Raw genomic sequence first — 23,879 nt, forward strand, 5'->3', positions numbered from 1 at the left:
TCCCTACAATCGCCAAGATCCTTTTCTGTAGTGAATACTGAAGCAAAGTACTCATTAAGTACCTCTGCTATCTCCTCTGGTTCCATACACACTTTTCCACTGTCACATTGGATTGGTCCTATTCCCTCATGTCTTGTCCTCTTGCTCTTCACCTACTTGTAGAATGCCTTGGGATTTTCCTTAATCCTCTTTGTCAAGGTCTTCTCATGGTTCCTGCTAGCCTTATAATCTTCTAGATCTCTATCATTACCTAGCTTTTTGAACCTTTCGTAAGCTCTTCTTTTCATGTCTAGATTTACAACAGCTTTTGTACACCACGGTTCTGTACCCTACCATCCTTTCTCTGTCTCATTGGAACGTACCTATGCAGAACTCCACGCAAATATCCCCTGAACATATGCCACATTTCTTCCCTGAGAACATCTGTTCCCAATTTATGCTTCCAAGTTCCTGCCTGATAGCCTCATATTTCCCCTTACTCCAATTACTTTACTTACTTTATTATCACCAAACAATTGATACTAGAGCGTACAATCATCACAGCGATATTTGATTCTGCGCTTCGTGCTCACTGGAGTACAAATCGAAGTAAATATAATAAAAATTTTAATTATAAATCATAATAAGAAAATAGAAAAGGGAAAGTAAGGTAGTGCAAGTCAGGTCCAGATATTTGGAAGGTATGCCCCAGATCCAGGTCTGGATCCGTTCAGCAGTCTTATCACAGTTGGAAAGAAGCTGTTCCCAAATCTGGCCGTACGAATCTTCATGCTCCTGAACCTTCTCCTGGAGGGAAGAGGGACAAAAAGTGTGTTGGCTGGGTGGGTCTTGTCCTTGATTATCCTAGCAGCACTGCTCCAACAGCGTGCGGTGTAAAGTGAGTCCAAGGATGGAAGATTGGTTTGTGTGATGTTCACGATCTCTGCAGCTTCTTCCGGTCTTGGACAGGACAACTTCCATACCAGGTTGTGACGCACCCTAGAAGAATGCTTTCTATGGTGCATCTATAAAAATTAGTGAGGGTTTTAGGGGACAGGCCAAATTTCTTCAGCTTTCTCAGGAAGTAAAGGCGCTGGTGGGCCTTCTTGGCAGTGGACTCTGCTTGGTTAGACCAGGTCAGGTCATCTGTGATATTCACACCAAGGAACTTAAAGCTTTTGACCTGTTCCACCTGCGCACCACCGATGTAGATGGGGTCATGCAGTCCGCTACTCCTTCTGAAGTCAACAACCAATTTCTTCGTCTTGCTGACATTGAGGGATAGGTTATTGACTTCGCACCATGCCACCAGGTTCTTAATTTCCTCTCTGTCCTCAGACTCATCATTACCCAAGATACGGCCTACAATTGTGGTGTCATCAGCAAACTTAAATATTGAGTTTGATGGAAACTTGGCTACGCAATCATAGGTGTACAGTGAGTACAGCAGGGGGCTGAGTACACAGCCTTGTGGGGCACCGGTGCTCAGGGTGATTGTAGAGGAGAGCTTGTCCCCTATTTTTACAGCCTGGGTCCTGTCTGTGAGGAAGTTGAAGATCCAGCTACAGATCTGAGTGCTAAGACCCAGGTTCCGGAGCTTAGGAATCAGTTTATTTGGAATGATGGTATTAAAGGCAGAGCTGTAGTCAATGAAAAGGAGCCTTACATATGCATCTTTATTCTCCAGGTGTTCTAAGGAGGAATGTAGTGCCAGAGAGATGGCATCTGCCATTGACCTGTTGCTCCGGTAGGCAAATTGTAAAGCATCGAGGTTGACCGGTAGGTTATGGCTGATGTGTGCCATAACCAATCGCTCGAAGCACTTCATAGCAATTGATGTCAGAGCCACAGGTCGATAGTCATTCAGGCATGCCATCTTGCTTTTCTTCGGCACCGGGATTATCGTTGCCTTCTTAAAACACAAGGGGATCTTAGACTGACGCAGGGAGCAGTTGAAGATGTCAGCAAACACTCCAGCTAGCTCGCTTTCACAGGCCTGGAGAAGCCATCCCGGGACGCCATCTGGGCCCGTCGCCTTCCTTGGATTTATCTTCAGGAAGGCTCATCTAACATCTTCCTCGGTGACAGTTCGGTTCATCCGGAGGGGGCGGGATGCTCCTCTTCTGTTCAAATCTTGCGTTGAATATGTTAAGTTTGCCAGGAAGAGAAGCACTACAGTTATTGATATTCCCAGCCTTTGCACCCAGTTATCTCATTTAGACCTTTCCATAGTCTACTGGCATCCCTCTGGTTAGCCTGGGCTTCCAACTTGGCTCAATATTGCCTCTTGGCGCCCTTAATGGCTTTCCGGAGTTCACGCCTGGATTCCATGTAGTGACTGGTATCTCCGGACCTAAAAGCCGCAGCTCTAGCCTTCAAAAGGGACTGGATCTCATAATTCATCCAAGGTTTCCGGTCAGGGAATACCTGGATCGTCTTGCAAGACACACAGTCCTCTGTGCATTTCCAGATGAAGTCCGTGACAGCTGAGGCATACTCATCAAGGTTAGCTGTTGAGTCCTTGAATACTAACCAGTCCACCGATTCAAAGCAGTCACGGAGGACCTCATCCGTTTCCTCTGTCCAACGCGACACCACTTTTGACACCGTGACCTCCGCTTCAGTTTCTGTTTGTAAGCCGGGAGGAGGAGTATGGACTGATGGTCCGATTTTCCGAAGTGAGGTCATTGGACGGAACGGTAGGCATCCTTGACTGCTGTGTAGCAGTGGTCAAGTATATTCGGGCTTCTAGTGGAGCAGGAGACATGTTCGTATAACTTTGGCAGCACTTTTCTGAGGTTGGCCTGGTTAAAGTCCCCGGCTGTAATGAGCAAAGCCTCCAGATACCTGGTCTCAAGTTCACTGATGTTGGCATACAGTGTATTCACAGCACACTCCACGTCTGCCTGGGGGGGAATGTAGACCTCTGTCAGTATGACCGAGGTGAATTCCCGTGGCAAATAATAGGGACGACACTTCACCGACACATGTTCCAGGTCCGGACTGCAGGAGCTTGTCAGTGCCACTGTGTCCGAGCACCACACAATGTTGATCAGTAGGCAGACACCACCTCCCTTCATCTTGCCCAAAGACGCCGTGCGGTCCATCCGATGGATTGAAAATCCCTCTGGTCGGATGGCACAGTCGGGGGTGGCAGGGGAGAGCCAGGTCTCTGTGAAACAGAATACACAGCAGTTCACTTTCCTAACTTGTCTGTTCCTATCCCTCTCCGATGCTATGGTAAAGGAGATAGAATTGTGATCACTATCTCCAAAATGCTCTCCCACTGAGAGATCTGACACCTGACCAGGTTCACTTCCCACTTCAGATCAAGTACAGCCTCTCCTCTTGTAGGCCTATCTACATACTGTGTCAAGGAACCTTCCTGAACATACCTAACAAACTCCACCCCATCTAAACCGCTCGCTCTAGGAAGAGGCAAGTCAATATTTGGGAAATTATAATCTCCCACCACAACAACCCTGTTATTATTACACCGTTCCAGAATCTGTCTCCTTATCTGCTTCCCGATGATCTGTTACTATTGGGTGGTCTATAAAAAACACCCAGTTATTGACCCCTTCCTTTTCCTAACTTCTACCCACAGACTCCATAAGGAATCCTTCCATGTCTTCCTCCTTTTCTGCAGCCGTGACACTATCTCTGATCAACAGTGCCACACCCCCACCTCTTTTGCCTCCCTCCCTGTCCTTTCTTCTACCAAAGTGCATGACCATACACTTCCTGACACTGAATTCCATCTGACACTTTCCCATTCTCCTAATCTGTTGAAGTTCCTCTGTAGCCTCTCTGCTTCTTCAACACTACCTGCCACTCCACCTATCTTCGTATCATCTACAAACTTGGCCATGAAGCCATTAATTCCATCATCGAAATGTAAAGAAGTAATCACGACACAGAGCCCTGAAGAACACCTCTAGTCATCAGCAGCCAACTAGAAAAAGCTTCCTTTGTACCCAAGACCCTTTGTCCGAGACAAAGGGACTGAGCCCGAAATGTTGACTGCTCGTTTCCACGGATGCTGCCCGACCTGCTGAGCTCCTCCAGCTTGTTTGTATGCGTTGCTTTGACCCCAGCATCTGCAGAGTACTTTGTGTTCCCTTTATACCCACTCTTTGCTTCCTGCCAATCAGACAATGCTCTATCCATGCACATATTTTTCCTGTAAATACCATGAGCTTTTAATTTGTGGCACCTTGTCAAAGGCCTACTGAAAATCAGTTTCTATAGTAGGTTACATGGTTGGCAGAACATTGTGGGCCGAAGGGCAAATAATGTGCTGTAGATTTCTAAATCCAAGTACATAACAGCCATCGATTCTCCTTTGTCTATCCGGCTTGCTATTTCTTCAAAGAATTCCAACAGACTTGTCAAGCAAGATTTTCCCATGAGGTAAACCATGCTGACTGTAGCCCATTTTCTCAAGCACCCCAAAACCACATCTCTAACAATCGACTCAAAAATCTTCCCAACCACTGAAGTCAGACTTACTGGCCTATAAATTCCTTTCTTCTGCTTCTCTCCCTTCTTGGAGAGTGGAGTGACATCTGCAATTTTCTAGACTTCCAGAACCAACAGAGAAATTAGTAATAGATGAAAGATCATTACTAATGCCTCCACAATCTCTTCAGCCCAGGGGGTTACCAATCTTAGAGAGTTTTTCAAGAAAGTTATCAGGAAAGTTGATGAAGGCAAGTCAGTGGATGTTGTCTACATGGACTTTAGCAAGGCCTTTGACAAAGTCTCACACAGGAGTTTGGTCAAGAAGGTTCAGTCAATTGGCATTCAAGATGAGGTAGTAATTTGGATTAGACATTGTCTTCGAGGAACAAGGCAGAGTGGTAGTAGATGTTGCCTCTCTGACTGGAAGCCTGTGACTAGTGGTGTACCACAGAGACCAAGTTTTTTCAGTTATATAAAAAGTAAAAGGGAGGTTAGAGTTCATATAGGATCAATGGAAAATGATGCTGGTGAAGTAGCAATGGGGGACAAAGAAAGGGTAAATGAACTTAATGGTACATTGCATCTGTCTTCACCATAGAAGACACTAGCAATGTGCCAGAGGTCCGTGAGTGTTGGAGCAAGAGTGAATGCCATTGCTATTATAAAGGAAGAAGTGCTAGGCTAAAAGCTGCAGATGGAATAGTGTTGGGAAATGTATGATAATGCATTTTGGAAAAAAGAACAATAGTGTGGGCTATTACCTACTTAAATAAGATTCAAACATCTAAGGTGTAGAGGGACTTTGGAGTTTGTGTAAAACTCCCAGAAGGTTAATTTACAGGTGGAGAAGGCAATAGAATATAAAAGCAAGGAGATAATGTTGAGGCATTATCAGACGCTAGTCAGGCCAGACTTGGAGTATTGTCAACAATTTTGGGCCCCGTATGTCAGAAAGGATGTGTTGTCATTGGAGAGAGTCGAAAGGAGATTCACAAGGATGCTCCCAGGAATAAAGGGGTTAACATATGAGGAGCGTTTGGCAGCTTTGGGCCTGTACACACTGGAATTTAGAAGAATGCAGGAGCATCTCATCAAAACCTACCAAATGTTGAAAGTGTTCTGCCGAAGGGTTTCGGCCCAAAACATCAGTTGTAGTTTTTTTTCCATAGATGCTGCCTGGCCTGCTGAGTTTCTCCAGCATTTTGCGTGTGTTGCTCGGATTTCCAGTATCTGCAGATTTTCACTTGTTTGTAAAATGTTTGTGAAAGGCCTGTGAGTGGATGTGGAGGGGATATTTCCTATGGTAGAGGTATCCAGAACTCGAGGGCACAGTCTCAGAATTGAGGGATGAGCTTTTAGAACAGGGTTAAGAGGGAATTATTTTAGCTAGAGAGTAGTGAATCCATAGAATGCTCTGCCAGACTGCAGTGGGTATACTTAGGGCAGAAGTAGTATAGTATAGTTTCCTGATCAGTCAGGGCATCAAAGGATATAGCGAGAAGGCGGTTGTATGGAGTGGAGTGAGATCCACCGAGGTGTTGCGCTTTGGGAGGAGAAAGCAAGGTAGATCTTACAGGGTGAGTGGCAGTGCACTGAGGAGTGCGGCAAAACAACTGAATGTCAGAATACAGATCCATAATTTCTTGAAGAAAGGTAGATAGGGTCATAAAGAAAGCTTTTGGCATATTGGCCTTCATAAATCAATGAATACAGGAGTTGGGATGTTATGTTGAAATTGTATCAGATTTTGGTGAGGCCTAGTTTGAAGTATTAGGTGCAGTTCAGGTCACAAACCTACAGGAAAGATTGAGAGGAGATTTAAAATATACAAAATTATGAGTGGTGTATATAGGCTAAATGCAAGCAGGTTTTTTCCTCTGAGGTTCAATGAAACAACAATGAGAGGTTATGGGTTAAGAGTGAAAGGTGAAATGTTTAAGGGGAACATGAGGGGGAACTTCTTTACTCAGAGGGTGTTGAGAGTGTAGAATGAGCTGCCAGCATGTGCAGGGTCAATTTCAACATTTAAGAGGAATTTAGACAGGTACATGGATGGGAAAGGCATGAAGGGCTCTGGTTCGGGTGTAGTTCAATGGGACTAGGCAGATTCATAGTTTGGCATGGACTAGATGGGCTAAAGAGCCTGTTTCCGAACTATAGTTCTGTATGGCTCTATGATTGGCTAAAGGAATTCCTCCTCGGCTTTGTTCTAAAGGGCAGGTCCTTCTATTCTGCTGTGCCCTCTGGTTCTAGACTTCCCCACTTTTGGAAACATCCTCCCAACATTCACTCCATCTGGGCTCTTCAACATTTGATAGGTTTCAATAAGATTCCCACTCATTCTTCTATCTTCCAGTAAGTACGTACCCTGGCCATCAAACACTGCTCATACATTAACCCTTTCATTCCCACAATCAATCTCATGAACCCAAAATGGCTCAAATTATCCAAGTATGATCTGACCAGTGCCTTATAAATCTTCAGCATTATGTCATTGCTCTTATAGAACATAGAAGAGTTTAGCACAAAAACAGGTCATTTGGCCCACAATGTTGTGCTGAACCAGATAAAAAGCAAACACTAATTCCTCTTACCTACACTATGCCTATATCCCTCTATCTTCCTTACATCCTTGAGCCTATCCAAACTTCACTTAAAAGTCTCTAATGTATTTGCCTCATTCAGCACATTCCAGGTATGAACCACTCTCTTGAGTAAAAAACTTAACCCTCTCATCCCTGTTGAAACTACACTCTCTCACCTTCCATGATCCTATACATCGTAATCTTCTGGATTAGACTCCCATGACACACTTTGTCAAGTGTCTTACTAAAATCTATGTAGACAACTTCCACTGCCCTACCCTCATCAATCTCTCTCTCTCATCACCTTGTTAAAAAAACAAGATGGTAAGGCATGACTTACTTACTAAACACAAGGCCAAGCTGGCTCTCCATAATTAGGCCATGGGTTTCCAAATGTTCTTTCACAAGGACCATACCTATCGTTATTTATAGCTATCCTGAAAGCTATAGTTAGTTGGGTCATTGTTCTCCAACTGTTCACCAAAGTCACCTGGCCAGGCTCATTACCCAACAACAGGTCTAGTATGGCCCCTCCACTCATTGTACTCTCTACATATTGATTTAAGAAACATTTCCTGGATACAGTTAGCAAATTCAGCCCCATCTAAATCTCTTACACTAAGAAGGTCCCCGTTTATATTAGGGAGATGAAGCTCCCCCATGACAACAACTCTATTATTTTTACACATTTCCTTAATCTGATTATATATCTGTTCCTCAATGTCCCAGTGGCTATGAGGGAATCTGTAGTACAATCCTATCAGTGTGATTGCACACCTCCTATTCCTGAGTTCCACCCAAATGGACTCAGTGTCTGAACCCTCCATTATGTCTCCCCTGAGTGCAGCTGGGATATTGTCCCTGATTAGCAGTGCATCAACCCCCCCCACCCCCACCTCCAACCTTTTACCTCCTCCTCTATCTTTTCTAAAACTTTGAAGACTTGGTACATTAATGACCCATTCCTGCCCCTGCCTCAACCAAGGTTCCGTAATGGCTACAACATCTTAGTTCTATATACAGATCTATGCTCTAAGTTCTTCACACTTACCCATAAGACTCCTAACATTAAAATATACACACTTCAAACTATTTGACCCATCATACCAGCTATTTTGATTTTGCCTTTCAATACTTTACCTGACATCAACCTTCTGGTCCGATTCTTCCTTTACTGACCATCCTTACTGGGTGAGACCACCTCTTCAAAAGTTTCACCTATAAAATTTTTGGCTTGCCAAATGATCCTGAGCACATCCAATACAATACCTTGACCTGGTCAGTTAAGTGCTGAAATTGTGTGCACTTCCCGCAGATCAGGGAAGCTGCCAGGGGTCACAAATTCCACACGTGACAGGAGGAATCTCGACTACTCTATGTCAAAAAAGAAAGGCTTGTCTCATCTCAACTCTTTTAAGCCAAAGCCACCACACTCTATCTAACTGGCACATTTAACCAGTGGCTGCTCTGCTTGAGCTTACGTTCTTTTTGTTTGCTGCTGAGGTTAGGCCTCTAACACCGACACTCTCCATGCCTGAACCGTCCAATAAGACGAGGATAGTAAAAGCTTCTCTAGGTATGTGAATAGCAAAAAAATAGTTAAGACCAAAATTGGACCATTGAAGACAGAAAAGGGTGAATTTATTATGGGAAACAAGGAAATGGCAGATGAGTTGAACAAGTACTTTGGATCTGTCTTCACCAGGGAAGACACAAACAATCTCCCAGATGTAATAGTGGTCAAAGGAACTAGGGTAAAGGATGAACTGAAGGAAATTTATATTAGTCAAGAAACGGTATTGGATAGACTGTTGAGTCTGAAGGCTGATAAGTCCCCGGGACCTGATGGTCTGCATCCCAGGGTACTTAAAGAGGTGGCTCTAGAAATCGTGGACGCATTGGTAATCATTTTCCAATGTTCTATAGATTCAGGAACAGTTCCTGCTGACTGGAGGGTGGCTAATATTGTCCCACTTTTCAAGAAAGGAGGGAGAGAGAAACAGGGAATTATAGACCAGTTAGCCTGACGTCAGTGGTGGGAAAGATGCTGGAGTCAATTATAAAAGATGAAATTACGACACATTTGGATAGCAGTAGAAGGATCAGTCCGAGTCAGCATGGATTTATGAAGGGAAAATCATGCTTGACTAATCTTCTGGAGTTTTTTGAGGATGTAACTATGAAAATGGACAAGGGAGAGCCAGTGGATGTAGTGTACCTGGACTTCCAGAAAGCTTTTGATAAAGTCCCACATAGGAGATTAGTGGGCAAAATTAGGGCACATGGTATTGGGGGCAGAGTACTGACATGGATTGAAAATTGGCTGGCTGACAGGAAACAAAGAGTAGCGATTAACGGGTCCCTTTCGGAATGGCAGGCTGTGACCAGTGGGGTACCGCAAGGTTCAGTGCTGGGACCACAGCTGTTTACAATATACATTAATGATTTAGATGAAGGGATTAAAAGTAACATTAGCAAATTTGCTGATGACACAAACCTGGGTGGCAGTGTGAAATGTCAGGAAGATGTTATGAGAATGCAGGGTGACTTGGACAGGTTGGGTGAGTGGGTAAATGTATGGCAAATGCAGTTTAATGTGGATAAATGTGAGGTTATCCACTTTGGTGGCAAGAACAGGAAGGCAGATTACTATCTAAATGGAGTCAAGTTAGGAAAAGGGGAAGTACAACGAGATCTAGGTGTTCTTGTACATCAGTCAATAAAAGCAAGCATGCAGGTACAGCAGGCAGTGAAGAAAGCTAATGGCATGCTGGCCTTTATAACAAGAGGAATTGAGTATAGGAGTAAAGAGGTCCTTCTGCAGCTGTACAGGGTCCTGGTGAGACCCTGCCTGGAGTATTGTGTGCAGTTTTGGTCTCCAAATTTGAGGAAGGACATTCTTGCTATTGAGGGAGTGCAGCGTAGGTTCACAAGGTTAATTCCTGGATTGGCGGGACTGTCATATGTTGAAAGATTGGAGCGACTGGGCTTGTATACACTGGAATTTAGAAGGATGAGAGGGGATCTGATTGAGACATATAAGATTATTAAGTGATTGGACACGCTGGAGGCAGGAAGCATGTTCCCGCTGATGGGTGAGTCCAGAACTAGAGGCCACAGTTTAAGAATAAGGGGTAGGCCATTTAGAACTGAGATGCGGAAAAACTTTTTCACCCAGAGAGTGGTGGATATGTGGAATGCTCTGCCCCACAAGGCAGTGGAGGCTAAGTCTCTGGATGCATTCAAGAGAGAGTTAGATAGAACTCTTATAGATAGCGGGGTCAAGGGATATGGGGAGAGGGCAGGAACGGGGTACTGATTGTGTATGATCAGCCATGATCACAGTGAATGGCGGTGCTGGCTAGAAGGGCCGAATGGCCTACTCCTGCACCTATTGTCTATTGTCTAAGACCGGCCTTGGCTGAATCAGCTCCTTTTATATTTTCTCCCGACTTCTCCAGGGCTTTGGCTTGATACACACAACTCTCGACTAAGCTGCCAAAAAATATTCTAGTACTCTCAAGATGAGTTCCAACTTCACATTTGCCTTTTTCACCACTGACTCAACCTGCAGATTACCCTTCAGGGAACCCTGCACAAGGACTCCCAAGTCCCTTTGGACCTATGATTGTTGAATATATTTCCCTGTTTAGAAAGTAATCTACACCTTTATTCCTTTTACAAAAGTGCATGACCATGCATTTCCCTTCATATTCCATCTCCACTTTTGTCCATTCTCCCAATCTTTCCAAGTCATTCTGTAACTCCTCTGCTTCCTCAATACCACCTGCCTCTCCACAAACATGGCCACAAAGCTATTAATTCTGTCACGCAAATCATTGACCTGTTGTATAACATGAAAGAAACTGGTCCCTGCGGAAAACCACTTGTCGGCGGTAGCCAAACAGAAAAGTTATTCCCACTCATTGCCTCCTGGCAATCAGCATTTCTCTACAGACTGGCCGTCACTTTGGGTAGTTTATTGAACACCCAGTCCTGCACCCTGTTCGCTGCTTAATGCAGGTTGATGCCAACCATTCCTAAAAACAAGAAATTCTGCAGATGCTGGAAATCCAGAACAACACACACAAAATTCAGGAGGAACTCAGGAGCTGAGGCAGCATCCATGGAAGTGAATTGATAGTCGACATTTTAGACTGAGACTCTTCATCAGAACTGGAAAGGAAGGAGGCTGGAGTTAGTGCAGAGAGAGTGGAGGGCATTGCGTGATGGTGAGGTTAGGATTAGTAGGCGTTCAGCAGGCTGAAGACCCATCCGCCTCTGACTCTAACCCTGACTGGAACCACGACCTCCCGGACATGGGCATCAGCTCCCGGGGGGCCATGGACTCACTCGCTTCTGACTCGGACCTCAGTTCTGGCGCCCTGCAGACCACAGGCTCTGACAGCCCCAGCTCTAGATCCAGCTTGGACTGAGATCCTGACCGTCTCCAGACCAGGAACATTATTACTGCCGCCGGGTCCTACTGCTCGTCTTATTCTGCTACTACCCCCTATCCTCCCCGCGACTCCCAACTTTCCCTCCACCCCTCATCTCCCCTCCATTCCTCTGATCCCTCATTCTCCCCTCAGCCCGCTCACCCTGAACATCCCAACCCCCCTCTCCCTCCTGAGACCTCCCACTCTTTACCCTCCTCTGACCCCAGCCCCAACCCTTACCACATCTTCCTCATCCCTTCTGACCTTCCCCTCTCTGAGGCAGAATGTTCTGTGCTCAGCAAGGGCCTCACTTTTGTCCCCCTCCGTTCACACCTCAGTGAGTTCCGTGCCCAGCATGACGCTGAACTCTTCTTCTGTCGCCTATGTCTCCGAGCCTACTACTTTAGCAAGGATTCTCCTCCCCCTGTGATGACCCCTTCTCCTGTCTTCAACTCTCCTCCTCCTCCTGGACACCCCCACAGGCCTTCTACCTGCACTCGATCTTTTCATCTCCAACTGTCACTGAGTCATCAACCGTCTCAACTTCACCACTCCTCTCTCCTGTTCCAACCTCACTCACTCTGAATGCACTGTTCTCCACTCTCTCCGCACTAATCCTAACCTCACCATCAAACCCGCAGACAAAGGTGGTGCCGTAGTAGTCTGGCAGACAGACCACTACCTCACTGAGGGCAAACGGCAGCTCTCTGACACCTCCTTTTACTTACCCCTGCAACAGGACCGCACCAAAAAACATCAAATCATTGTCTCCCATACCATCACTGTCCTTACCAGCTCTGGAGACCTTCCATTCTCAGCCAAAATACTCATAATTCCCACATCCCTCACTGCTCGGTTTTACCTCCTCCCCAAGATCCACAAGCCTGACTGTCCTGGTAGACACATTTGTCCTTCCTTAACCCTGGAGACCAAAACTGTACACAATACTCCAGGTGTGGTCTCACCAGGGCCCTGTACAAATGCAAAAGGATTTCCTTGCTCTTGTACTCAGTTCCCTTTGTAATAAAGGCCAACATTCCATTAGCCTTCTTCACTGCCTGCTGCACTTGCTCATTCACCTTTAGTGACTGATGAACAAGTACTCCTAGATCTCTTTGTATTTCTCCCTTACCTAACTCTACACCATTCAGATAATAATCTGCCTTCCTGTTCTTACTCCCAAAGTGGATAACCTCACACTTATTCACATTAAACGTCATCTGCCAAGTATCTGCCCACTCACCCAGCCTATCCAAGTCACCCTGAATTCTCCTAACATCCTCATCACATGTCACACTGCCACCCAGCCTAGTATCATCAGCAAACTTGCTGATGTTATTCTCAATGCCTTCATCAAAATCGTTTATGTAAATCGTAAACAGCTGTGGTCCCAATACCGAGCCCTGTGGCACCCCACTAGTCACCACCTGCCATTCTGAGAAACACCCATTCACTGTTACCCTTTGCTTTCTATCTGCCAACCAGTTTTCTATCCATGTCAATATCTTCCCCCCAATGCCATGAGCTCTGATTTTACCCACCAATCTCTTATGTGGGACCTTATCAAATGCCTTCTGAAAGTCGAGGTACACTACATCCACTGGATCTCCCTTGTCTAACTTCCTGGTTACATCCTCGAAAAACTCCAATAGATTAGTCAAGCATGATTTGCCCTTGGTAAATCCATGCTGGCTCGGCCCAATTCTATCACTGCTATCTAGATATGCCACTATTTCGTCTTTAATAATGGACTCTAGCATCTTCCCCACTACTGATGTTAGGCTGACAGGACGATAGTTCTCTGTTTTCTCCCTCCCTCCTTTCTTAAAAAGTGGGATAAAATTAGCCATTCTCCAATCCTCAGGAACTGATCCTGAATCTAAGGAACATTGGAAAATGATTACCAATGCATCCGCAATTTCCAGGGCCACCTCCTTTAGTACCCTAGGATGCAGACCATCTGGACCTGGGGATTTGTCAGCCTTCAGTCCCATCAGTCTACTCATCACCATTTCCTTCCTAATGTCAATCTGTTTCATTTCCTCTGTTACCCTATGTCCTTGGCCCATCCATACATCTGGGAGATTGCTTGTGTCTTCCCTAGTGAAGACAGATCTAAAGTACTTATTAAACTCTTCTGCCATTTCTCTGTTTCCCATAACAATTTCACCCAATTCATTATTCAAGGGCCCAACATTGTTCTTAACTATCTTCTTTCTCTTCACATACCTAAAAAAGCTTTTGCTATCCTCCTTTATATTCCTGGCTAGCTTGCGTTCGTACCTCATTTTTTCTCCCCATATTCCCTTTTTAGTTAAGTTCTGTTGTTCCTTAAAAATTTCCCAATCATCTGTCCTCCCACTCACCTTAGCTCTGTCATATTTCCTTTTTTTTTAATGCTATGCAATCTCTGACTTCCTTTGTCAACCACTGTGGCCCCTTTCCCCCCTTTGAATCCTTCCTTCTCCGGGGGATGAACTGATTTTGTACCTTGTGCATTATTCCCAAGAATGCCTGCCATTGCTGTTCCACTGTCTTTTCTGCTAGGATATCCATCCATTTAACTTTGGCCAGCTCCTCCCTCATGGCTCCATAGTTTTCTCTGTTCAACTGCAACACTGACACCTCTGATCTGCCATTATCCTTCTCAAATTGCAGATAAAAACTTATCATATTATGGTCACTACCTCCTAATGGCTCCTTTACTTCAAGATTGCTTATAAATCCTATTCATTACAAAAGGCTAAATCCAAAATAGCCTTGTCCCTGGTCTGCTCTCGTACAAGCTGTTCCAAGAATGCATCCCGTAGGCACTCTACAAACTCCCTATCCTGGGGTCCAGCACCAACCTGATTCTCCCAGTTCACCTGCATGTTGAAATCCCCCATAACTACTGCGACATTACCTTTGCCACATGCCAATGTTAACTCCCTATTCAACTTGCACGCAATATCCATGCTACTGTTTGGTGGCCTGTAGACAACACCCATTAGGGTCTTTTTGCCCTTACTGTTCCTCAGTTCTATCCACACAGACTCTACTTCTCCTGATCCTATGTCCCCCCTTGCAAAGGACTGAATCTCATTCCTCACCAACAGGGCCACCCCACCCCCTCTGCCCACATTTCTGTCCCTACGATAGCACGTATACCCTTGTACATTCATTTCCCAGGTCTGATCTCCCTGCAGCCATGTCTCCGTTATCCCAACAACATCATAGTTACCCATTCGCACCTGAGCATCAAGCTCATCCGCCTTATTTCTGACACTTCGTGCATTCAGATATAGAATTTTTAGCCCATTTCTCCTCTCTCTGTTTAAATCACTGCCTATTGTGCTTAACCCAGCTCCCCAAACTCCCATCGGGCTATACGTCCCTTGAATTTTGTTGTCCTTCCTAAATTTACTTATTCTTTCTGCACATTTAACTCCATGTTCCGTCAGACCATCCCTCTGTACATGTGTCCTCCTTATCACTTGTTCCGCCTCACCTTTCTCTACTACACACTTAATATTCCAGAACCGTGTAGTCCCCACCTGTCCTTTATTCTTCATCTCGCTATCCTCTCTCGCATTCTGGATCCCTGCCCCGTGTAAATTTAGTTTAAACCCCCCCGAGAAGCACTAGCAAACTTCCCTGCAAGAATGTTAGTACCGCTCCAGTTCAGGTGTAAACCGTCCCTTCGGAACAGATCCCACCTTCCCTGGAACAAAGCCCAATTATCTACAAACCTGAAGCCCTCCCTCCTGCACCATCCTCTCAGCCACGTATTAATCTTTATAATCTTTCTGTTCCTTGTCTCACTCGCACGTGGCACAGGTAGCAATCCTGAGATTGTTACCCTGGAGGTCCTGCTCTTCAGCTTCTCACCTAACTCCCTGAACTCCCTACGCAGGACCCCCTCACTCATCCTACCCACGTCATTGGTCCCTACATGGACCACAACATCTGGATTCTTGCCCTCCCTCTCGAGAATAACCTGCACCCGATCTGAGATGTCCCGGACCCCGGCACCAGGGAGGCAACATACCATCTGAGACTCCCGATCTTCCCCACAAAATCTCCTATCCGCCCCCCCCGACTATAGAATCCCTTATCACTACCGCTCTCTTCTCTTCCCTCCTCCCCTTCCTAGTCGAGGGTCCAACCTCAGTGCCAGAGACAGGACCACTGCAACTTGTTCTTGGTAGGTCATCCACACCAACAGTATCCAAAACTGTATACTTATTGTTGATGGGAACAGCCACAGGGGTGCTCTGCTCTCTCTGTCTGCTCCCCCTGCCTCTCTTGACTGTCACCCATTTGTCTACCTCCTGTCTTTTCGGTGTGACTACCTCCCGATAACTTATCTATCTCTGTCTCTGCCTCCTGACACCTCCTGGCAGCTCTCTGACACCTCCTCTTACTTACCCCTGGAACAGGACCCCACCAAAAAACATCAAACCATTGTCTCCCGTACCATCACTGCCCTTAGCAACTCCGGAGACCTTCCATCCTCAGCCAAAAAACTCATAATTCCCACACCCCGCACTGCTCGGTTTTACCTCCTCCACAAGCCTGACTGTCCTGGTAGGCCTATAGTTTCGGCCTGCTCCTGCCCCACCGAACTTGTATCTGCCTACCTGGACTCCATTTTGTCACCCGTAGTTCAGTCCCTCCCCACCTGCATCCGGGATACATTCCATGCCCTCCACCTCTTCAATACCTTCCAGTTCCCCAGTCCTGACCGCTTTATTTTCACCATGGATGTCCAATCCTTATACACTTCAATTCCCCATCAAGAAGGCCTCAAAGCCCTCCGCGACTTTCTTGACAATAGACCTCACCAGTTCCCCAACACCACCACACTCCTCTGGTTGGCCGAACTGGTACTCACACTTAATAACTTCTCTTTCAGCTCTTCCCACTTTCTTCAGACCAAGGGTGTAGCTATGGGCACTTGCATGGGCCCCAGCATTGCCTGCCTCTTCGTGGGTCTCTTGGTCTCCATCTCTGGAGACAGACTGTCCACTGACATCTTCTATAAACCCACTGACTCCCATAACTACTTTGATTATACCTCTTTCCACCCTGCCAAATGTAAAAATGATATTTCCTATTCCCAGTTCCTCCATCTCCGCCGCATCTGCTCCCAGGATGAGGCTTTCCATTCCAGGACATCTCAAATGTCCTCTTTCTTTAAGAATCGTGGTTTCCCTTCTGCCGTCATCAATGATGCCTTCACTCACATCTCCTCCATTTCCCGCACTTTGGCCCTTACCCCATCCTCCCGTCACCACAACAGGGACCGTGTTCCCCTTGTCCTCACCTATCACCCCACCAGCCTCCAGATCAAGCATATTATCCTCCGCAACTCCTGCCACCTTCAACAGGACCCCACCACTAAGCACATCTTTCCCTCTCTACCCATCTCCCTATCTCTGCTTTTCGCAGGGATCGTTCCCTCCGCAACTGCCTGGTCCACACGTCCCTCCCCACAGACCTCCCACCTGGTACTTATCCCTGCAAGCGTAAGTGCTACACCTGTCCCTACACATCCTCTCTTACCACCATTCAGGGCCCCAAACAGTCCTTCCAGGTGAGGCAACACTTCACTTGTGAGTCTGTTGGGGTAATCTTTTGCATCCGGTGCTCCTGTGTGACCTCCTCTACATCGGCGAGACATGACGCAGATTGGGGGACTGCTTCGTCAAGCACCTCCGCTCCGTCCGCCATAACAGACAGGATCTCCCAGTTGCCACCCACTTCAACTCTCCTTCACATTCCCATTCGGATATGTCCATACATGGCCTCTTCTAATGCCATGATGCGGCAAAACTCAGGTTGGAGGAGCAACATCTCATATACCGTTTGGGTAGTCTCCAGCCCCTTGGTATGAACATTGAATTCTCCAACTTCTGGTAATTCCCTCCCTCTCCCTATCACACTTTCACTCTGCCTCCTCTTCTAGCTGCCTATCACCTCTCTCAAGATTCTGCCTTCTTCTACTACCCATCGTGCTTTCCCCTTACATTCCTTCTTCACCTCTCCTGCCTATCCCCTCCCTGCTTCTCCTCCCCCACCCCTTGATCTTTCCTCTGATTGGTTTTTCACCCCACCTTCTTTATAGGGCCCCTGCCCCCTCCTTCTTCAGTCCTGATGAAGGGTCTCAGCCCGAAACGTTGACTGCTCCTTTCAACGGATGCTGCCCAACCTGCTGAGTTCATCCAGCTTGTTTGTACGTGTTGATCTGACCACAGCATCTGCAGTGTACTTTGTGTTTACTATAGACCTGTTAGCCTGACATCAGTGGTTGGGAAGTTGTTGGAATCAATTGTTCAAGATGAAATTACAGTGTAGCTGGAGGCACATGACAAGATAGGCCAAAGCCAGCATGGTTTCCTGAAAGGAAAATCCTACCTGACTAACCTACTGCAATTCTTTGAGGCAATTACAAGCAGGGAAGAACAGAGATGCGGAGAAATTACTTCAGTCAGAGGGTGGTAAATCTATGGAAATTGTTTCCACGAGGAGCTGTGGAGGCCAAGTCACTGGGTGTACTTAAGGCAGTGATAGATAGGTTCTGATTCGCCAGGGTATCAAAGGGTTTGGGCAGAAGGCAGGGGAATGGGAATCACTGGAAGAATTGGATCACCCACGATTTAATATCGGTGCAGACTTGTTAAGCCAAATGGCCTACTTCTGCTCCTATATCTTATGGTCTTACTCGTGAACTGTTTGTCCCATTCCCATCAGGGAGGAGGCTATGTAGCATCTACATCAGGGCCACCAGACTCAAAAACAGATACTTTCCACAAGCAGTATGGCTGATCAACTCCTCCACCCACAAGTCCACCCTTCCACACCTCCAAATACCATCAATTTATCATTTCCTGGCAGTCACCTTATGTACAGACATTCCTGTGCCTAGCATCACTTTATGGACATACAATCAATATGTATATATAAGCTATCTCATGTATTTGTATTTATTGCATCAGAATCAGGTTTATTATCACCAGCATTCTGACCTGAAATTTGTTAACTTAGCAGCAGCTAATTCAATGCAATACATAATATAGAAAAAATAATGAAAATAAATAAGTAAATCTATTACAGTGTATGTACCTTGAATAGATTTAAAACGTGCAAAAAACAAATACTGTGTATTTTTTTTAAAAAGTGAGGTAGTGTCCAAGGGTTCAATGTCCATTTAGGAATCACAGAGGGGAAGAAGCTGTTCCCGAATTGCTGACGGTGTGCCTTCAGGCTTCTGTACCTCTTACCTGATGAAAACAATGAGAAAAGGGAATGCCCTGGGTGCTGGAGGTCCTTAATAATGGACACTGCCTTTCTGAGACTCCGCTCCCTGAAGTTGTCCTGGGTACTTCGTAGGCTAGTACCCAAGATGGAGATGACCATATTCACAACCCTCTGCAGCTTCTTTTAGACCTGTGCAGTACACCCCACCCCCATACCAGACAGTGACGCAGCCTGTCAGAATACTCTCCACGGTACATCTATAGAAGTTTGTGAGTGTATTTGTTGGCATGCCAAATCTCTTCAAACTCTTCACTCCACAAGCGGAATCTCCCAGTTCATTCCGATATGACAATCCATGATGGCCTCCTCCACTGTCGTGATAAGGCCACACTTACATTGGAGGAACAACCCCTTATACAGTATTCCGTTTGGGTAGCCTCCAACCTGATGGCATGAACATCGATTTCTCAAACTTCCAGTAACGCCCCCACCCCTTCTCCATTTCCCAGCCACTTTTCCTTCTCTCAGTTTATTTTCTTGTCTGCCCATCGCCTCTCTCTTGTGCTCCCCCGTCCCCTTTACCTTTCTTCCACGGTCTTCTGACTCTTTCACCAACCAACCCTCCCCCTCCAGGTTTCACCTATCACCTGGTGGTTCTTTCTCTCCTCCCCCTACCTTTTCAATCTACTCCTCAGCCTTTTTTTCTCCAGACCTGCCGAAGAGTCTCGGCCCGAAACGTCGACTGGCGTACTGAGTTCGTCCAGCATCTTGCGTGAGTTGCTCGGATTTCGAGAATCTGCAAACTTTCTCTTGTCAACTTTCTCAGTTGTCAGTGACCCACATCCGGAACCTGTTATCCGTACTATCACCCACACGGGGGCGCGCTGCCCCGCTCCGCGCTCTGGTCGACATGGAAACGGATTAAACATGGAGCGGGACTCGGGTCTAAAGGAGGTGCGCAGAGGGAAGGAGAGAGTGTGTAAAGCGGGGAGAAGGTGACGGAGGGAAGGTGTGGGGAGGGAGAGGGGAAGGGTGGAGAGGGAAGGGAAAAAGGGAGGGGAAGGAGGAGGGGAGGGGCGAAGAGGGGAGGGACAGGGGAAGGGAAGAGAAGGGAAGGGAAGGGGGGGAGGGACCGGGGAAGGGGAAGGTGAGGGAGGGAAGGGGGAGGGGGAAGGTGAGGGAGGGAAGGGGCGAAGAGGGGAGGGACAGGGGAAGGGGAAGGTGAGGGAGGGAAGGGGGAGGGGGAAGGTGAGGGAGGGAAGGGGGAAGGAGGGGGGAGGGGGAAGGCTGGGGAGGGAGGAAGAGGGGAGGGGAGGGGGAGGGAGGGAGGAAGAGGGGAGAGGGAGGGAGAGGGAAGCAGGTGTGGGAAGAAGGGAGGGGAGGAGAGAGAGAGTGATGTGAGATAGAAGTGGGGGTTAGGTGAATGGTGGGCTTACTTTGGAGCTAAAGGTATTAGAGGAAATTATTTGGGTCCTTGGCCACTCAGGCAGGTGACTGTCCTTTACGGTGTTTCAGTCGAGGATGAATAGTTCTGGTGAACTAAAAGCTTGTTACCTGGATATCTGTGCAGAGATGAAACAGGATGTCAACCCATACATCTTGAATGTGTTACAGCATGTAGACCACTCTGAAGTGTAAGTATGCCCAATAGTTGGGCTTGTAAAGCAAGGTCCCTCTATACTCAACTCACCCTAGGGCTGTCCCATTCTTTGTATAAACTACTCTTCATTGGCTTCATAGTACTTGACAGGATTAAATTCCATCTGCCTTTGTTCTGCACAAACTAACATCTCATCAATGTTGTCCTGCAGTTTGAGCATCCTCCTCTCTAGCAACAACACCACTTTTCATGCAAGTTTGACACTTACAGCTCATCCCTCTTATAGTCATATCCGTCAATAACAACAGTAATGGTCCATCAATGAGCATGGGCTTCCAATTACAAAACATCCTTCATTACCAAGCCTATTTTGGATCTCATGTGGGGGCTGGTGACCAATACTGCAGGAAGTGTTACTCACTCAATGATCTGCGATATGAGGTTCAAAAACTGCAAAGTTTCAGGGAGGGGCATATTTGAGTCAGAGTTTTATCATCTACCAAGACACTGTTTCAGGAGGCAGTCACATCCATTCGATAAAATAATTCAAATTAGGTCTGTGGGACAGGACGGTGTGACTGCGAGTGAGGCAAGTGGGGGGCATCCAAGTGATAGTGCTGAAGGGGTCTCAGTCCTAATGTTGCCTGACTGGTCTAAGGTTCTTGCTCCCTGTGTGTATGACAGTAATGGCTGTAAGAAGGTGAGCAACTAAGCTGTGGCCCCGTGGTTCAGGGAAGGGAAATGAAGAGAAATGTAGGTGGAATTGGGGATAGTATTACAGCAAATGACATTTAAGGAGGCTATCACATGTTTCTTCAGATACAAAAAGTGTAAAAGAAAGGCAAGATTAGATATTGGACTGCTGGAAAATGAAGCTGGAGAGCTAGTAAACTGGGACAAGGAAATATTCCAAATTAGGCCTCACCAATGTCTCATACAACTTCAATGTAACAACCCATCGCTTATACCCAATACTGTTATTTGTGAGGCCAATGTGCCAAATTCTTTATGATCCTACCTAACTGTGCCACCACTTTCAATGAATTATCAATCTCTATTCCCAGATGCCTTTGTTATACCACACTCCTCAGTGCCCTAACATTCACTGTGTAAGACTTACTCTGGTTGGTCCTATAGAAGTACAACACCTTGCACTCGTCTGCTTTAAATTCCAGCTGCCATTTCTCAGCTCATTTTTCTAGCTGGTCCAGATCCTGCTGCACTACAGGATCCTTCCTCGCTGTCACTACACACCCAATCTTGAAGTCATCTGCAGATTTGCTGATCCAGTTAGCCACATCATCATCCAGATCTTTGATATAGATGACAAACTACAACCGACACACCACTGATCCCTGTGATACCCCACTAGTCACAAATCCCAGTTGGGAAGGGAAACATTTACTACTACACACTCGCTTCTCCCACAAATCCAATCTCTCATCCAATTTATGACCTCAACTTGATGTTGAATGACCAATCTCCCATGCAGGATCATGTCAAATGCTTTGCTAAAGTCCATATAGACAACATCGACTACTTTGCCTCAATAAACTTTCCTGATAACATCCTCTAAAGAATCTATAAGATTGGTTAGACAACTCTGGCAATGGTAATTTTTCTTTAAGACCATAAGACATAGGAGCAGAATTAGGCCATTTAGCCCATCGAGTCTGCTTCGCAATTCAATCATGGCTGATCTTTTATTTTTCTCTCCTCAGCCCCATTCCCCGGCCTTCTCCCCATAACCTTTGATGCTGTGTCCAATCAAGAATCTATCAAGCTTTGCCTTAAATACACCCAACGCCTTGGCCTCCAAAGCTGCTTGTTTTAAATGGATGTTCCTCTATCCTGAGGCTGTGCCCTCATATCCTAGACTCCTCCACCATGGGAAACATCCTTTTCACATCTACTCTTTCTAGGCCTTTCAATATTTGATAGGTTTCAATGAGATCCCCATTCTTCCTTCTAAATTCCAATGAATACAGACCCAGAGCTATCAAACGTTCCTCATATGATAAACTGTTCATTCCAGGAATCCTCCTTGTGAACCTTCTTTGAACTCTCTCCAATCCCAGCACATCTTTTCTTAAATGAGGAGCCCAAAACTGTTCACAATACTCAAGGTGAGTCTTCACCAGTGCCTTATAAAGTCTCAGCATCACATCCCTGCTCTTGTATTCTAGACCTCTGGAAATGTATGCTAACACTGCATTTGCCTTCCTCATCACTGACTCCACCAACAAGTTAACCTTTAGATTATTCTGCACAAGGACTCCCAAGTGCCTTTGCAGCTCAGATTTTCAGATTTTCTCCCCATTTAGAAAATAGCTTACACATTTCTTCTTCCAAAGTTCATGACCTGCATTTTCCAACAATGTATTTCATTTGCCACTTTCTTGCCCTTCTTTTAACCTGTCAAAGTCCTTCTGCAGCCTACCTGTTTCCTCAACACTACCTGCCCCTCCACCAATCTTCTTATCATCTGTGAATTTGGCAACAAATCCATTTATTCCATCATCTAAATCATTGACATACAGCATAAAAAGAAGCTGTCCCAACACAGACCCCTATGGAACACCACTAGTCGTTGGCTGCCAACCAGCATAAGATCCTTTTATTCCCACTCGCTGTCTCCAGCCAATCAGCCAATGCTCTAATCGTGTCACTAATTTTCCTGTAATACCACAGGCTCTTAACTTGGTAAGCAGCACGAGGCTGCTTGTGGCAAGCACGTGGCACCTTGTCAAAAAACTTATGAAAGTCCAAATGTACAATATCCAATGCATCCCTTTTATCTATCCTATGTGTAATCTTCTCAAAGAATTCCAACAGGTTCATCAGGCAAGATTTTCTCTTAAAGAAACCATGCTGACTTTGTCCTATCTCGTCCTGTGTCACCAAGTACTCGTTATCTTGTTAAGCAGCCTCAGGTGTGGCACCTTATCAAATGCCTTCTGAAAATCCAAGTAAATGACATCAACTGCCTATTCATTGTACACCCTGCTTGTTACTTCCTCAAGGAACAGATTTGTCAGGCAAGATTTCCCTTCACAGAAGCTATGCTGACATTGATTTATTTTATCATTAGTCTCCAAGTGCCCCGAAACCTCATCCTTAATAATAGACTCCAACACTTTCCCAACCACTGAGGTTAGGCTAACTAGCCGATAATTTCCTCCCTTCTTAAGGAGTGGAGTGACATTTGCAATTTTCCAGTCCATCAGAACCATGCCAGAATCAAGTTATTCTTGAAAGTTCATGACCAATGCATTCGTTATCTCTTCAGCAACCTCTCTCAGGACTCTAGGATGTAGTCCATCTGGTCTAGGTGACTTATCCACCTTAAGACCTTTGAGATTACCTAGCACTTTTTCCTTTGTAATTGCAATGGCACTCACTCTGCTCCCTGACACTCACAGACCTCTGGCAGACACCTTGTGTCTTCCACATTGAAGACTGAGGCAAAGTATTTATTAAGTTCATCTGCCATTTCTTTGTCCCTCATTTCTACCTCACCAGCATCATTTTCTAGTGGTCCAATATCAACTCTCACCTCCCTTTTACTCT

At 45.9% G+C, this 23,879-nt stretch overlaps 1 protein-coding gene across 8 annotated transcripts in view; it reads left to right on the forward strand.

The window, feature by feature from the left end:
• Nucleotides 1-19,390: 19,390 nt before the first annotated feature.
• lrrc34 (leucine rich repeat containing 34) overlaps nucleotides 19,391-23,879 on the forward strand; it is an 82,265-nt gene continuing 77,776 nt past the window's right edge. For 4 of the 8 annotated variants that reach the window (XM_073041750.1, XM_073041755.1, XM_073041757.1 and 1 more), the window contains exons 1-2: nucleotides 19,391-19,663; nucleotides 20,225-20,343. In XM_073041750.1, the coding sequence (XP_072897851.1) occupies nucleotides 19,637-19,663; nucleotides 20,225-20,343 (146 nt within the window). In that variant the 5' untranslated portion in view covers nucleotides 19,391-19,636. Of the gene's footprint in view, nucleotides 19,705-20,224; nucleotides 20,344-23,879 lie in introns of all 8 variants that reach the window. The other 4 variants (XM_073041756.1, XM_073041758.1, XM_073041751.1 and 1 more) reach the window with 3 other exon arrangements.

Source organism: Hemitrygon akajei, chromosome 3 (assembly GCF_048418815.1).
Source record: "Hemitrygon akajei chromosome 3, sHemAka1.3, whole genome shotgun sequence".
In the NCBI taxonomy this organism is placed as follows: Eukaryota; Metazoa; Chordata; class Chondrichthyes; order Myliobatiformes; family Dasyatidae; genus Hemitrygon; species Hemitrygon akajei.